This window comes from Tachyglossus aculeatus, chromosome 19 (genome assembly GCF_015852505.1).
Source record: "Tachyglossus aculeatus isolate mTacAcu1 chromosome 19, mTacAcu1.pri, whole genome shotgun sequence".
NCBI lineage: Eukaryota > Metazoa > Chordata > Mammalia > Monotremata > Tachyglossidae > Tachyglossus > Tachyglossus aculeatus.
This window is the reverse complement of record NC_052084.1, coordinates 22401730-22418729: the sequence shown is the minus strand read 5'-3', so window position 1 is coordinate 22418729 and position 17000 is coordinate 22401730. Positions and strand designations below refer to the sequence as shown.

The window sequence follows — 17000 nt, the reverse complement described above, 5'->3', positions numbered from 1 at the left end:
AGTTGGTGCTAGAATGCATGCACTTGTGTCAGTGTGTGTATGTGTGTGAGAGTGAGGGAAGAGGAGACCATGGTCAAGGTAAGTTTGGTGTTGGAATCACACAGGATTTCATACAAGAACATAAGCAGTGTCATACTGAACCAGATCATCCACCAACGGCTCCACTTGAATTGAACCCCTGCGGCCTAACTTCACCAAGGGGCACTGCCTCATCCCCATGACATCAGGTTTTCCCACTGATCCCTGCTCCACTCTGGGAAGAACCCAGAAGGGATATTGAGAAGGTTACCACTGTGACTTCTGTGACTGTTGATCTGACCTGTGAAGAACCTGAAATCCTCCTACTCCTTCCATGTTTCTACAAAACGTTTTTCTGCATTTTCTACATTTCTGTACAAAATCTTTCAGTCCACATTTCCCCACTCCTCAAGAATCTCCAATGCTTGCTCATCTATCTCCACATCAAAGAGAAAATCCTTAACCTTTGCCTTTAAAGCATTCAATCCCTTTGCCCCCTCTTAACTTACCTCCCTGATTTCCCACTACAACCCAGCCCACACACTTCATTCCTCTTTTTCTGAATTGTACTTTCCAAGCACTTATTACAGTGCTCTGCATACCGTAAACGCTCAATAAATACGATTGAATGAATGAATGAATAGTGCCAACCTACTCACTGTATCTCTATCTTGGCCATCTCATTGCCCATTTCTCAACCGTGTCCTATCTGTCATATTTGACAGACTATCACCCTCTCCACCTTCAAACATTATCAAAGGCACATCTCCACCAAGAGGCCTTTTCCGACTAGGCCTTCATTTCCTCTTCTCCCACTCCCTTCTGCGTTGCTCTTGCACTTTGATTTGAACACCTTATTCACCCCTCCCTCAGTCCCAAAATACACACATTAATATAAATGAATAAATTACAGATATGGATCTATGTCTCCCCCTCCAGACTGTAAACTCATTTGGAATGGTATCTGTTTAGTGTGGACTGTGTGCCAGGAAGTGTGCTAAGCAAAATCTTCTCACTCGGCTTCAAGGCTCTCCCTCACCTCGCCCCCTCCACCTCACCTCCCTTCTCTCCTTCTACAGCCCAGCCCGCACCCTCTGCTCCTCTGCCTCATTCTCCTCTCCTCACTCTGCCTCGTTCTCACCTGTCCCTCCATTGACCGCCAGCCCACTTCCTTCCCCTGGCCCGGAATGTCCTCCCTCCACACATCCACCAAGCTAGCTCTCTTCCTCCCTTCAAGCCCTACTGAGAGCTCAGCTACTCCAGGAAGCCTTCCCAGACTGAGCCACCTCCTTCCTCTCCCTCTCCCCATCTCCCCACCTTACCTCCTTCACCTACCCACAACACTGTTATATATTTGTACAGATTTATTACTCTATTTATTTTACTTGTACATATTTAATATTCTATTTATTTTGTTAATGATGTGCATAGAGCTTTAATTCTATTTGTTCTGACGATTTTGACACTTGTCTACATGTTTTGTTTTGTTGTCTGTCTCCCCCTTTTAGACTGTGAGCCCGTTGTTGGGTAGGGACCACCTCTACATGTTGCCAACTTGTATTTCCCAAGCGCTTGGTACAGTGCTCTGCACACAGTAAGCACTCAATAAATACGATTGAATGAATGAATGAATTAATGAAAAGCCCAGTATCTTTTTTGCCTCTAGGAGGCTAATTCGCTAGTGTCCTTTAATGGCTTGAAAGAGTTACTTTAGTTTCCAAGGTGCCTCCTTCACTTCAGTGAGGAGTAACTAGGACAAAGAAGAATTGACAAACCGGGATGCCACAGAGTCACCCTATTCCGATTCCTCTTTCCCTTCTTATTTCAATGGTTACTTCTGGGTCGGGTCTAACAACTTACAGACATCACCCTTAGTCCCTTCAATGTATAATACATCCTGCAGGAAGGCAGCAGTGGTCGGGGGAGGAGGAGTGGTGGGAGCCACTTGTCTTGGATTAACTTGGAAGGACAAGCCCACCAAAATATTTTGGGATCCTAACCATCGTGTTGCTCTGTGTTACTCGTACACAATGGGAACATGGGAAAATCATGCCAACCTGACATATGGAGACCTTCTGCAGCATCCCCCCTGAAGAGTCAGCTTGTCCTCTGGACAGAAAGCTCATTGTGGGCAGGGAATCTGTTTTCCAATTCTATTATACTTTCCCAGGTGTTTAATAATGTGCTCTGTACACAGTAAGTGCTCAATAAATATGATTGATTGATTAATTGATTGATTGGCTGATTCCTAAGGAAAGGATGAAGTAGGCCTGGAGATGCAGCCTTCTGGTAAGGGACATCATTTAGGACTAGAAGTGTAGCACTTAGAACAATCTACAGCCAGAGAAAAGGATATCCAGGGATTAAGTGAGATGCCCAATGTAATTCAGCAAGATCTGGACCCAACATTCAAACTAATTTATCCAGTATTTTCCTTCTATAATGAGGCCCTTTTCTGTTTGCTGTGGTTCTAATTGTAGAATCCACCCATTCTACCACAGAACTTGCACCCTTAGCCCTCAACCCCCACCCTCCACCACTATCTCCAGGCTAACCTCTGACTCGCATTTTGGAGAGAAGAGCAAGGGGAATCTCCATTCACATCCATCTGGGCAAGATAATGATCCCTGGATATTGCTGGGACAATCCCATATTGCATTTGCATTCAGAATTTTAACTTTGAATCATGGGGAGTTATTGGATCATTACATTTAAGAGGACGAGGAGAGATGAAAGCTTACATTAGAGTTTTTCCTTCTTCCTTCTGATGTGGAAGATTCCCTCAGATCAAGGGCCTAGAAGAAATTGGATTTTGTGACAGCCATCCCCAACTCTATGAGAAATGAAGAAAATCTTTTTTTAAGAGGGGATGAGTGGAACTGACTTTGCTTTATGGTCAGGGTCAGGATTGGAGTTAGGGAAAGGCTAAGGCTAGGGTTAGAGTCACAGAGTTAGGGTCTGTCTCCAAGAAGGCTTAGTCAGAAATTGCTTTCTGAACTTCCTCTATCTGAAAGGGTGAGAAAAACATTTCATCAGGATGGCTTGAGGAAAGTCCTCCAGAAGCTATTCCTAGGTGATAAGAGTTGGAAGTACTGTAGCAGTAAAAGGACTGTGGAAATGGCTTCTTTTTCCTTGAAGATTCATTAGAACTGAAATCTCTAAGTACTGTGAGGGTCAGAGGAAGAGGTGATACCAAAAATTCTCTGTTCTGTTTTCTGTACCTGCACCGGTGGTTCTCTTAAGGGCCACTCTTTCCTCTCCTTCCAAGCTGTTAATACGTTAATCCAATCATTTATCCTATCTTGCCTTAATTACTGCATCAGTCTCCTTGCTGATCTCCCTGCCACCTCACAGTCTAGTCCACACTTCACTCTGCTGTCCAGATCATTTTTCTACAAAAACTGAATCCTGACTCCACCACCTGACTGCTGTGTGACCTTAGGGATGTCACACCACTTCTCTGTGCCTCATTGTCTACATTGGTAAAATGGGGATGAAGACTGTGAGCCTCATGAGGGGCTTGTATCCAACCCAGCACTTAGTATGCTGCCTGACACATAGAAAGTGCTTAACAAAAACCACAATTATTATTATTATTATCATTATTATTGTTGTTGTTATTTAGGTCATATTTCCTCACTCCTTAAGAACCTCCAGTAGTTGCCCATCCAAAGGCTTTGAAACGCTCAATCACCTTTCCCCCTCCTACCTCACCTTACTATTCTCCTACTATAACCCAGCCCACATACTTTGCTTCGGTAGTGTTACCCTTCTCACAGTACCTCCATCTCGTCTATCTCATTACTGACTGCTCACGTTCATCCTGCCTCTGGCCTGAAACACCCTCCCTCCTCATATCCAACAGACAAGTACTCTCTCCTCCTTCAAAGACTTATTGAAAGCACGTCTCCTACAAAAGGCCTTCCCTCACTAAGCCCTCCTTTCCTCTTCTCCCACTTGCTTCTGCGTCGCCTTAACTTACTCCTTTTATTCACCTCCCCTTACAGATCCCCAGCACTTATGAACATAACTGTAATTTTATGTTGCCAACTTGTACTTCCCAAGCACTTAGTACAGCGCTCAGCACACAGTAAGTGCTCAATAAATATGACTGAATGAATAACTTTAATATTTTATATTAATGTCTGTCTCCCCTTCCAGACTGTAAATTCAGTGAGGCCATTCATTCATTCAATCGCATTTATTGAGTGCTTACTGTGTGCAGAACACTGTACTAAGCGCTTGGGAAGTACAAGTTGTTAACATATAGAGACGGCCCCTACCCAACAGCGGGCAGGGAATGTGTCCATTATAGAGTTATATTGTATTCTCCCGAGGATTTAGTATAGTGCTCTTGCACACAGTAAGCCCTCAATAAATAAGACTGACTGACTAAGGAAGCAGAATGGCCTAGTGGATAGATGAGGTGTGCAGTTTGCACCTTGCATGAACACCATGTTAAATATAATCCCCTTTGGTATATCGCTTCCTCTAATTGCAGGTGAGACAGACAGATAGGCTCCTTAAAGACCGAAATGTTGACACACCTGCAGGGATCTGAGCAAGATGTCTTCTAAGAGCAGGAGGCAATGGTACTGTAATTGGTAGATAAGGGCAATTTACACGGAAGAACGGTCAACAAGCAAATTAAACAGGCTGAAGGGAAATGCCTGTTGCTGCTGCTCCCTGCAGCATGGCTCAGTGAAAAGAGTACGGGCTTGGGAGCCTGTGGTCATAGATTCTTATCCCAGCTCTGCCACTTGTCAGCTATGTGACTTTGGGCAAGTCACTTAACTTTTCTGGGCCTCAGTTACCTCATCTGTAAAATGGGGATTAAGACTGTGAGCCCCATGTAGGACAACCTGATCACCTTGTATCCCTGCCCCCCAGGGCTTAGAACTGTGCTTCGCACATAGTAAACATTTAACAAATGCCATGATTAATATTATTATTATTATTCTCTGAAAGAGCAATGGAAACAGCCTGGGCAGAGGGGAACTTCTGATGGGTTGCCCACGCCGGACTCGGCCTATACTTGGCGGCTCACTGTCCTCTGAAGGGAAGACAGGGGCGGCCCGGGCCCGAGAGACTTCTTGGCTGGCAGGAGGAGCCCTATACCAGGATGTCCCATTAAGGACCTGAGCACCAAATGGGACTGATCATCCTGCAGTTGAAAATTCTCAATGCCCCTGGGCTGAGGGCTTAACAGAAGCAGGATCCTTTACTATTAATGTTTTTCCTGTATGTTAATAAATGCTTTCTTATTGTGATGCTGAATATCTTGCTTCATTCCGTTGATGAAGCTGAGCCATGAACCGTCTCCATCCCCAAATGACTCTACTGGGATGTAACAATAGAGTAAGGGCATAGGAGTCAGAATGACCTTGGTTCTAATTCCAGCTCTGCCATTTATCAGCTGTGTGACCTGCAGAAATCACTTCATTTCTCTGGGCCTCAGTTATCTCATCTATAAAATGAGTATTGAGACTGTGAGCACCTTGTAGGGCAGGGACAGTGTCAAACCAAATTAGATTGACTCTACCCAGGTACTTAGAGCACCGTTTGACACACTTTAAGCTCTTAACAAATACCATCATTATTAAATGTCCTGTGAAATACCCTTTCCCGCTCTTCCCAGAAACCCACTGTGAAGGGAAACGAGGGTGAACAGGGCCATCAGAATCTCTCGGTTCCCCTCAAAGGCTCTACGACAAAGAGCCCTGGTTAGTAGAAGGAGAGTGAAAGGAAGCAGTGTTGTCTAGCAGATAGAGCCCGGGTCTCAGAGTCAGAAGGATCTGGGTTCTAATCTCAGCTCCACCACTTGTGTGCTGTGTGACCTTGGACAAGTCACTTAACATCTCGGTGCCTCAGTTTCCTCATCTGGTAAATGTGGATTAAGACTGTGAGCCCTATGTTGGACAGGTACTGTGTCCAACTCGATTACCTTGTGCCTACCCCAGAGCTTAGTACAGTTGCCTGGCACATGGTAAGTGCTTAACCAACACAGTTCATTTATTCATTTTATTTTTATTTCTGGATCCTGGATTCCGTGAAGGCTAATACATTGGTAGACTTAGGAGATATTGTCACATGTCTGCTCCACAGAAGCTTCAGGCCAAGGGGAGGCATTGGAGCAATTATCATGAGTCTCTAAGGAGCTGCCTCAAGTGGATTCCCTAGATAGAGGGAGAGAGTTTTGAACCTGGCCCTGCCCTTACCTCTGAGTCCCCAAAATAACAGAGTACTTAGTTGCTCACATATAATTATTTTCTTGTGATTTTCTTGGGGTGCAGATATGGTTAAGGAGGATGCATGGGGCTACCTGGCTTGGGTGGGGTCTTTCTCAAATTAAATATAAGCCATAGGAAAGGAACTGTGTCTGGTCATTTGATCTTTTTTATGGTATTGTGTTTACAGTGCTTACAATGCTTACAACGTGCTAGGCACTGTACTAAGCTCTGGGGTAGATACAAGCTACTTGGTTTGGACACAGTCCATTTCCCTCATAGGGCTCATAATCTTTATCCCCATTTTATGGTTGAAGGAACTGATGCACAAAGAAGTTAAGTGACTTTCCCACGGTAACACAGCAGACAAGTGGTGGAGCTGGGATTAGTACCCAGGTAATTCTGATTCCCCGGTCAGTGCACTATCAGTAAGCCATGCTGATTCTCTAACCTCTGACTGTGGAGTTTAGTACAGTACCTGTGCTCAATGCATGATATTGATACGGATGAATGCTGATGATCTTGATGATATTGAATAGAAACATAATTTAAAACAGTGACAAAAGTACATTAATTAAACATCTTGGGGGTTTTAATCAATGGCATATTCACATCCAAAGGTAACAGTTTCTGAAGGTTTGTCAATATGTAAAATACTTTTTAAAAAATATCAATCCTAATTGACTACACCTTCCTGGCTACATTCAGAGGGCTGCACCAGCAGATCCCAGCTCTGTCACCTTTGTGCTGTGTGACCTTGAGCAAGTCACTTCACTTCTCTGGGCCTCAGTTCTCTCATCTGTAAAATGGGAATTGAGATTGTGAACCCTATGTGAGACAGGGACTGCATCCAACCTGATTATCTTGTATCTACCTCAGCACTTGGTACATGTGTAGCACATAGTAAGCACTTAACAAATGCCATTAAAGAGATTACTTACACAAATGATAATCCATTACACTTGATGTTCTCCAATTGAGTGAATTCTCTTAGAGAGGTTTTCTAGTATTAAGGGGCTTGGAAACAAACCACAGCTTAGCTGGCTAAATTGGGCAGAACCATAGAGGTTATCAAAGCAATTGTCTACCAGGTCATGGCTCTATGACGCAGGAGCAGCCCTATGTTGTTCTCACTTTGGCAGTAGTCACTCTATCCACTGGCCTGGAATGCCCTCCCTCTGCACATGTGCCAAACCAGCTCCCTTCAAAGCCTTACTGAGAGCTCACCTCCTCCAGGAGGCATTCCGAGACTGAGCCCTCCCCTTTATCCTCTCCTACTCCTTCTCCCCTCCCCATCGCCCCCCTTCCTCCGCCCTACCCTCTTCCCCTCCCCACAGCACTTGTATATATTTCTAGTTGTTTACTACTCTATTTCATTTGTACATATTTACTATATTCATTTTATTAATCATCATCATCATCAATCGTATTTATTGAGCGCTTACTATATGCAGAGCACTGTACTAAGCGCTTGGGAAGTACAAGTTGGCAACATATAGAGACAGTCCCTACCCAACAGTAGGCTCACAGTCTAAAAGGGGCAGACAGAGAACAAAACCAAACATATTAACAAAATAAAATAAATAGAATAGATATGTACAAGGAAAATAAATAAATTAATAGAGTAATAAATATGTACAAACATATGTACATATATACAGGTGCTGTGGGGAAGGGAAGGAGGTAAGATGGGGAGATGGAGAGGGAGACGAGGGGGAGAGGAAGGAAGGGGCTCAGTCTGGGAAGGCTTCCTGGAGGAGGTGAGCTCTCAGTAGGGCCTTGAAGGGAGGAAGAGAGCTAGCGCGGCGGATGGGCAGAGGGAGCGCATTCCAGGCCCGGAGGATGACGTGGGCCGGGGATCGATGACGGGACAGGCGAGAACGAGGTACGGTGAGGAGATTAGTGGCAGAGGAGTGGAGGGTGCGGGCTGGGCTGTAGAAGGAGAGAAGCGAGGTGAGGTAGGAGGGGGCGAGGTGATGGAGAGCCTTGAAGCCCAGGGTGAGGAGTTTCTGCCTGATGCACAGATTGATTGGTAGCCACTGGAGATTTTTGAGGAGGGGAGTAATATGCCCAGAGCGTTTCTGCACAAAGATAATCCGGGCAGCAGCATGAAGTATGGATTGAAGTGGAGAGAGACACGAGGATGGAAGATCAGAGAGAAGGCTGATGCAGCAGTCCAGACGGGATAGGATGAGAGCTTGAATGAGCAGGGTAGCGGTATGGATGGAGAGGAAAGGGCGGATCTTGGCAATGTTGCGGAGCTGAGACTGGCAGGTTTTGGTGACGGCTTGGATGTGATGTGCATATAGCTATAATTCTATTTATTCTGATAATATTGACACCTGCTTGTTTTGTTTTGTTGTCTGGCTCCCCCTTCTAGACTGTGAGCCCGTTGTTGGGTAGGGACCATCTCCGTATGTTGCTGATTTGCATGTTGCCCATTTGTACTTCCCAAGTGCTTAGTACAGTGCTCTGCACACAGTAAGCACTCAATGAATACGAGTGAATGAATTAATTAATATATATATATAAAGCCTTTGTGTGTACTTCAAAGTGGTCTACACCCATGCCCCTGTACTATTTCTTCCGCTCTGTGCCCAAGCAGGAACTTGGCTGGCATGGAAAACAGTATAACTGGCTCTGAACAAGACACTAACATTAATAAATCCTTCATGCTGGCTGTCCTTTCTGTAGTCCCAGATCTGGGCACACCTATAGTTCCTGCCTCACAAGTAGTTGTGATGGGTGAATTTCGATCAAATGTGGGGCAGGGAGAGGGGGTAAAGCAAAGGGAGCGATTCGGGGTGACAGAGGAGAAGGGGAGGTGAGGAGAAGGGGAGCTTAGTCTAAGAAGGCCTGTTCCCTCCTATTTTGGACATTGTCCATGTCCCACATTGGGCTCACTGTGTTAATCCCTATTTCCCAGATGAGGTAACTGAGGTACAGAGAAGTTAAGTGCCTTATCCAGGGTCCAATAGCAGACATGTGTCAGAGCTGGGATTAGAATCCAGATCTTCCTGAATCCCAGATCTGTGCTTTATTTAGTAGACACATTGCTGTTACACTTTCCAGCCTTCAACTCAGCCTTACTGTAATGTACTGTAAAGTACTTTGTGTATTCGAACTTAATAGTATTTAATGCAGCAAAATGACAATGAATGGCATGAGTGCAAAGCATTCTATTATTGGTGGTCTGAAGAATAAGGCGACTTGTATCTAAAAATTCCAGTCACGGTAATATCTCCAAATCCTGGAAGCTCTAACCCATTCATTCCTGTTGAATCAGTGGTTATTGTGAAATTTTCCCACAAGATGAGAGTCTTCAAGAACACAACACCCAGGTTACAAAAGGAAAGACTGTATACGGATTCTGTCGGTGTAAATCTGGATAGCTGGAATAGTATTCATTGAGTTTTTGACCCCTTGAAGGAACAATCAATTAATCGATAATATTTATCCAGCTCTTATGGTTTGCAGAGAAATGTTCTAAGCACTTGGGAGAATATAATGATCTCTGCCCACAAGGAGCTTACAGTCTAGAGTCTAGTTTGATTTTTGGCCAGTGCTTAATTCAGATTGGAGCGGGGGGAAATTGAAACCCATGCTCATTTCAGTCCCTGTCCGAACACCACCAATATTTGATTCTTGATATCAAGTTTCCATCCAATGGCAGTCTTTCGACAACAGCCTCCTCACTGCCCCCAGCATGTCCTTGTTCCTCAGGGTGTAGATGAGTGGATTGAGTGTGGGGGTAACCACGGTGTAAAAGAGGGTCAGAAACTTTCCTGAAGTCTTGGAGAAAGAGCTGTTGGGCTGGATGTAGATGACAGAGGTCATGCCGAAGAAGAGAGTCACCACCAGCAAGTGGGACCCGCAAGTGCCCAGGGCTTTCCGCCAGGCCTGGGTTGACTTGATTCTCAGCACGGTCCGGGCAATCAACCCATAGGATAGCATGATCAGGCTCATGGGCAGAAGGAGCAGGACCAAAGTGGCCATGAAGAGCTGGATCTCATTGGCTTTTGTGTCCACACATGCCAGCTTGATCAGAGCAGGCACTTCACAGATAAAGTGAGCAAGGTGCTGGTGCCCACAGCGGGGAATCTGGAGAGTGATGGTACTCTGAATCACACTGTTGCCCAGACCACTAATCCATGCTACAGCTGCCAGAGCATGGCAGAACCGTGGGTGCATGATGGACTTGTAGTGGAGGGGCCGACAGACAGCAGCGTAGCGGTCAAAAGCCATGATAGTGAGGAGGACGCACTCAGCTGAGCCCAGGGCCAGGGAGACATAGAGCTGGATGGCACAGCCGACAGCAGTGATGGCCTTAGATGGCCCCCACAAGTTCCATAATAGTTGGGGGACGATGCTGGTGGTGAAGCAGAGGTCCACAAAGGAGAGATGTGAGAGGAAGAAGTATAGGGGTGTGTGGAGCCTGGGGTCCAGATGTGACACCACAATGATAATGGTGTTCCCCACCAGGGTCAGGAGATAGGAAGTCAAGACAACCACAAACAAAATCATTTCTAGCTGTGGCTGATCAGAGAAGCCCATTAGCATGAAACCTTCTCCAAGACTGTCGTTCCTCATCACCGGCATTCTTTCTGGTAAGAGAAAGAAATGGGTTGTTCTGGAAAGATTGATGTAGTAAGAATACACAGTAAGTGCTCCATAAATACGATTGAATGAATGAATGAATGAAGTAAAAGGCCACATTTTTGTCCATTAGAACAAGAAGAGTAGGAAGAAGAAAAGGTGAACAACTAATAGCCCAAATGTGTCAAGATGACAGAAGAATAAATGATTGAATATGCAGATACATAGACATACATGCATAAGTGCAGCAGATAAGAATAAAGTATATGAAGTATTATGTGTGTATGTTGTGTTGATCTGGGTAGGATGCTGGAGAAGGCTTCCTGAAGAATATTTTTTTTAGAAGTATTGAGAATATGCGGAGACCTATGGTTCAATAAAATTGGGGAGAAAGAGATCCAGGCTGGGGAAATAAAGTGATTGAGGAGTTGGAGGAAGGAGACTTGAGAGCGAGCTACCATTAGAAGGTGAGCTTCGTATGAGAGAAAACTGTGGAATGGGGGGTGGTAGTGGAGCAAAGGGAGCTAAAACGTTAAGATGGGGAGAACTATTCGATAGCCTTGAAGCCTGCTGTAAGGAGATTTGGGTTTGGCTTCATATGAAGTGAAGGATTGTGTTGGAGATTTCATCTGTGAATTTAAGAATATAAAAAAATGCTCTTATTGGGTCAGAGCTGGGCCTAACAATTCCAGTATCCAGCTCCAAAATTGGTAACAGAATATCCCTAATAATTCTATCTACATCCTAGCCTGCCCCCCTTCCTCATTATTCCAGTGTGAGCTTCATGTCCATGAATTCATCCAGATTTGCCTCTAAAATAGAGCATCTTGAGGGTTTTAGCTATACATCCTGAAATAGAATCTGGAATTTATTCCCTGGAATCTCCATCTATTTTCCATTCCTGATGGGTCTAACTAGGACTATTGTCTGCAAAAGGCTTTGGAGAAACAGGGTTTGTAGTGGGTGGCCTGTAGGTGGGCATTTTGATTATTTGAGTGGAGTGAGATGAGAAACTCTCTCATCTCATAGTAGGCACTCAATAAATACGATTGATGATGAACTGCAGAAGCCAGTGGGGGAAAGGTAAGGGGTGGAAATAGGTAGGAAATGGACATGAAGCTACTTTGCGAGGATAGAAGAGATTCTCAGTGCTGAGTGAGTTTGGAGTTAACTGAAAATCAAGATTCTTTTGAAACTATACAATATGCAGATATGTTGACATACACACTGACACACGTGCCCATTTTAAAGTCGATTTCCATTAATCGCACCAATACCTTTTGAAAAGTGAATATCTGAACTCAGAGAAAGCTTGAAAATCTGAAAATAGCCAGGGTCTAGGAGTCAATCAGTCAGTCAATAGTATTTTTAAGTACTTACTGTTTGCAGAGCAGCGTACTAATTGTTTGGGAGAAGACAATACAAAAACGTTGGTAGATGTGATCCTTGCCTACAGGGAGTTTCCGGTCTACAGGGGCAGACAGATATTGGCTGTAAAGCATTCCAACACCTCGCCCCTTCCTACCATCTCTCCTTCTACAACCCAGGCTGCACACTTCATTCCTCTCATGCTAACCTTCTCACTGTGCCTCGATCTGGCCTGTCATGTTGCTGAACACCGGCCCACGGCCCGCCTCTGGACTGGAATGTCCTCCCTCCTCAAATCTGCCAGACAATTATGCTCCCCTCCTTCAAAGCCTTGCTGAAGGCACATCTCCTCCAAGAGGCCTTGCCAGACTAAGCCCCACTTTTTCTCAACTCCCACTCCATTCTGCATCGCCCTGACCTGCTCCCTTTGCTCTTTACCCCCCCCTCTGCCAGCTTACAGCACTTATGTACATATCTGTAATTTCATTTATTTATATTGATGTTGGTTTATTTGTATTGATGGTTGTCTCCCCTGCCCTCTCTCCCCTCCCGCCAAGATTGTGAGGTCGGTTTGGTCAGAAATTGTACCTCTTTATTGTTGTATCGAAATTTCCCAAGTGCTTAGTACAGTGCTCTGCACACGGTAAGCAGTTAATAAATACAATTGAATGGATGAATATTAGAATAATTAGGGATGGGGGAAGTAGTAGAGTCGAGTCAACAGAACAAGGTTCTAAACTCAGCTGTCCCATTCTCCTGCTGCATCATCACCTTGGGTAAGTCACTTACCCTTTCTGGACCTCAGTTTCTTTAACTGAAAGTTGGGGATTTAATATTTGGACTATGTCTGATTAAATTATCATTTCTCTACTAAAATTCATGGCACATAGTAAGCCCCTAATAAATACCATTTTTAAAAGCACTGAAGAGCCTGCTTTCTCCCAAGACTGAAAGATACATCTTTTTGGGCTCGCATGAAACACAAATAGAATACATCAGTCAATTGTACATAATTGTAAAGCATTACCTATTCTAATATACTACATTTTTGCATGATACAGCTGTCTTTTGGTGTCTGAATCATGGGATAATCAGATGCAGAGAAATTTTTGATTTATGTCATATTACAAAATTCAGCCAAAACATCTCAATCCAAAAAATCTCCATTCTCTTGGGCTGAGTAGAGTACTGGGGATTCGAGCTCCCTCAGCCCTGATCGAAACCCAAAATTTCAACTCTAAAGTGGAGGAAGAGGATGCGGTTGGTGTCTGCAGTGACTCTCTGCATTTTTCTTGTCTGTTCAATAGATTCATTCAAAATAAGGAGACTAAAGACCCTGAGATGTTCCACACACTTTCTTGTTCTCCCTCTTGGACTGTGAGCCCCATATGAGGCAGAGACTGTTTACCTATGTGAGTGCTTAGTATATAGCTTGGCACATAGTAAGCACTTAACAAATACCACTATTATTATGATTATTATGATTATGATTATTATTCCACTAATTTGGGATACTAAATCAACATCATCTACCCTCACTTCCAGGCCTCGTTTCCAAATTCCAAATTTCTGAACAACTTTGATCCGTTTCTCACATTCCTTCTGTCTTTCTCCATCCCTACACTTATTTTCAGGGACTTCAGTGTCCACATGGGTATGCACGATGACCTCTTGCTTCACCCCGCCTAACTCAAACACCAACTTGGATGCACTCTCAGTATTAACATCTCTAGATACCAAACAACTTCTAGCCTCACCAACGCTGAAGTCCTATTGTACACACACAACCTCCTCAAATGTATTCTCTCCCACACAACACCTTCCTGAAAAACTATCCTCTTCCCCCACCAGGAATTCCAATCCCTCTTAAACCTACCAGATTTCCAAAGTCAACTTGCCCCATTTGATCTTCATTCTTAATTTACCTTCTCTTAATGCACATATCCATACTTTCAATTCTGCTCTCTCCACTGAACTCAATACCTTCATTCCCCTGTCTCTCAATCAGTTCCACCAACCAGCAGCCCTGGATCACCTCCACAGTAACCTCCTCTGCTCTTGTGTTAAAACTGTGGAGCACGGCTGGAGGAAATCCAGACATCAAGCCAACCTCATCAATAACAGATTCATCTCACCTGCTATAATTTTGCTCTGTCCTCTGCCAAGCAACAATACTCTCCACCCTTATTTATGCCTATGCCCAATGCAAGCTCCACCTGCTTTAGTCTTTTAACTCCCTCTCCAAATCCCTTGTTCCCTTTCCCTCCCCAGTCCCTTGCCTCTAATGGCCCTGCCACCTGCTTCTTTGATAAAATTGAAGCCACTGAGGTGATCTCTCTAAAATTTCCCTTTCACATCTCCAGTCCCACTCCCCTCCTGCCCTCTCTGCAACTCTCCCATTCTTCCCAGAAGTACCATAAATTGTCTCCTGTCTCTTCTTAAAATCTACTGACTGCACCTATACCTCTGACCCCACGCCATCACACCCTATTAAAACATTTAACTCTTTTCTTCCCTCCCTGACCACACTCTTCACCTACTCACTCTCCAAAGCCTCTACATCGTCTCATCCATTTCTCACCTCCATGTCCTGCAATCTGGATTCCACCCCTCTGCCAGTCCATGGAAACCCTCCTCTCTCAGGACACGATTGACATGCCACTTGCTACTTGCTGTTGCTGAGGATGATGTAATTTTATTGTACATATCTGTAATTTAATTAGTTATATTGTACCCTCCCAAGAACTTAGTGCAGTGCTCTGCACACAGGAAGCGCTCTATAATTATGACTGAATGAATGACTGAATCCAAGAAAAGATGTTAGTTTCATTATTAAGTGAATTTTCTCAGATCATGCTACCTGCCTGCAGTAGTGACTTTAAAATGAGGATTAAGATTGTGAGCCCTGTGTGGGACAGGGGATGTGTCCAACCTAATTACCTTGAATCTACCACAGGTCGTAAAACAGTGGACACTCCATTGATCTCTACACTGGGACTTCAGCATTCATGTGGATGTCCCTGATGATCCTTCCACTGTCCACCTCCTCTCACCCTTTTATTCCAGTGACCATCTACTCCACCCCACCTCACACACTCAACAATTTGGGCACACACACTTGATTTTATAATCTCGAGTTACTGTACAATCTCTACCCTCACCAGTTCAGAAATTCCTCTATCTGACCACAACCACGTCACCTTCTCTCTTTCCCATAACAACAACAACAACAACAACAACAACAATTATTATTATTATTATTATTGTGGTATTTGCTAAGTGCTTACTATATGCCAGGCACTGTACAAAGCACTGGGGTGAATACAAGCAAATAACGTCGGATAATATCCCTGTCCCAGGTGGGGCTCACAGTCGCAATTCCCATTTTACAGTTGAGGTAACTGAAGCACAGAGAAGTGAAGTGACTTGCTCAAGGCCACAGAGCAGAAAAGTGGCAGAGCTAGGATTAGAACCCATGACCTTCTGACTCCCAGGCCCAGGATCTATCGATTATGCCATGCTGCTTCTACCTCCTCCTCCACAAATCTGTCCTTTCTCCCACAAAGGCCTCCATTCCTTTGACGCCCCTACAGGATTCTACAGCCAACCTACCCAGTTTGGTCTCCACACCTAAACTACCTTCTCCTGATTCACAAAACAACACTCAACACAACCTTCTCCATTGAACTGAACTCTCAAGCTCCCCTATCTCTCTGCCAGTCTCATATCACTAACTGGCAACCGTAGATCACCTCCACAGTATGCTTCCTCCACTCCTGTGTGCAAGCTGTGGAGCGCTGTTGGGGGAAATCCAGACATCTCTCTTAACTTGTCTACCTTAAATTCATTCTTATCTGCTTCAATTCATTCCTCTCCACTGCCTACAAACAATACTTCTGCTTCCTAATTCACTCCCATAGCCCCTACCCCGTTCCAGTTATTCCAGGCATATAACTACCTTCTCAAAACCTCCTGTCTTTGAGCCCTCACCATCTCTTTTTCCTAATGGCTTGGCCATATACTTCATCAACAGAATTGAAACTATCAGGCATGATCTCCCTAAATTCTCCACTGCTCTGCTCCAATCCCCCCCTCCTCCACCCTCTTATATTCTCCCCATATTCCCTGCAGTAACTCAGGATGAAATCTCTCACCTTCTCTTTAAATCTGCCTCTTTCGCCTGTGCTTCTGGCCTCACACCTTCATACCTCTGTAAAGCACTCACCCTCTCCCTTCTTCTCTCCTTGATTGCCATCTTCAACTGTTCACTCTGAATGGCTTCTTCCCTACTGCTTTCAAACATGCTTATGTCTCCCCTATCTTAAAAAAGCCTTCCTTGACCCCACCGCTCTCTCCAGTTCTCACCTTGTCTCCCTCCTACCATTTCTCTCCTGAGAGATTTGTTTACACCTGCTGTCTTCACTTTTCTATCCTCCATCTCTCTCCTAGGTCCCCTCCATTCTGGCTTCAGCCCCCTTCACTCCACAGAAACAGCCATCTCTAAGGTAGCCAATGCCCTTCCTCTCGTTACATTTGATGACCTCTATTCCATCCTAATCCTCCTAGACCTCTCAGCCACCTTTGACAATGTAGACCACCGCTTTCTCCTTGAAACTTTATCCAACCTTGGATTCACCAACACTGTCCTCTTTTGATTCTCCTCCTGTCTCTCTGACTGCTCCTTCTCAGTTTCTCTTGCTGGCTCCTCCTCTGCCTCCTACCCTCTGAAAGTAGGGGTCCCTCAAGGTCCAATTCTAAGTCCCCCTTCTTTTCTCCCTCTGCACCCACTCC

The 17000-nt window shown here is 44.6% G+C and overlaps 1 protein-coding gene across 1 annotated transcript; it reads right to left on the bottom strand.

Annotated features, from left to right (window-relative positions):
* Positions 1–9896: 9896 nt before the first annotated feature.
* LOC119940974 (olfactory receptor 2G3-like) lies at positions 9897–10844 on the bottom strand. The gene has a single exon (XM_038761389.1). The coding sequence runs from the start codon at positions 10842–10844 to the stop codon at positions 9897–9899; it is 948 nt and encodes a 315-aa protein (XP_038617317.1).
* Positions 10845–17000: the final 6156 nt, after the last annotated feature.

Excerpts from the sequence above, each read along its gene's own strand:
- LOC119940974 (XM_038761389.1), bottom strand. The coding sequence starts at position 10,844 with ATGCCGGTGATGAGGAACGACAGTCTTGGAGAAGGTTTCATGCTAATG.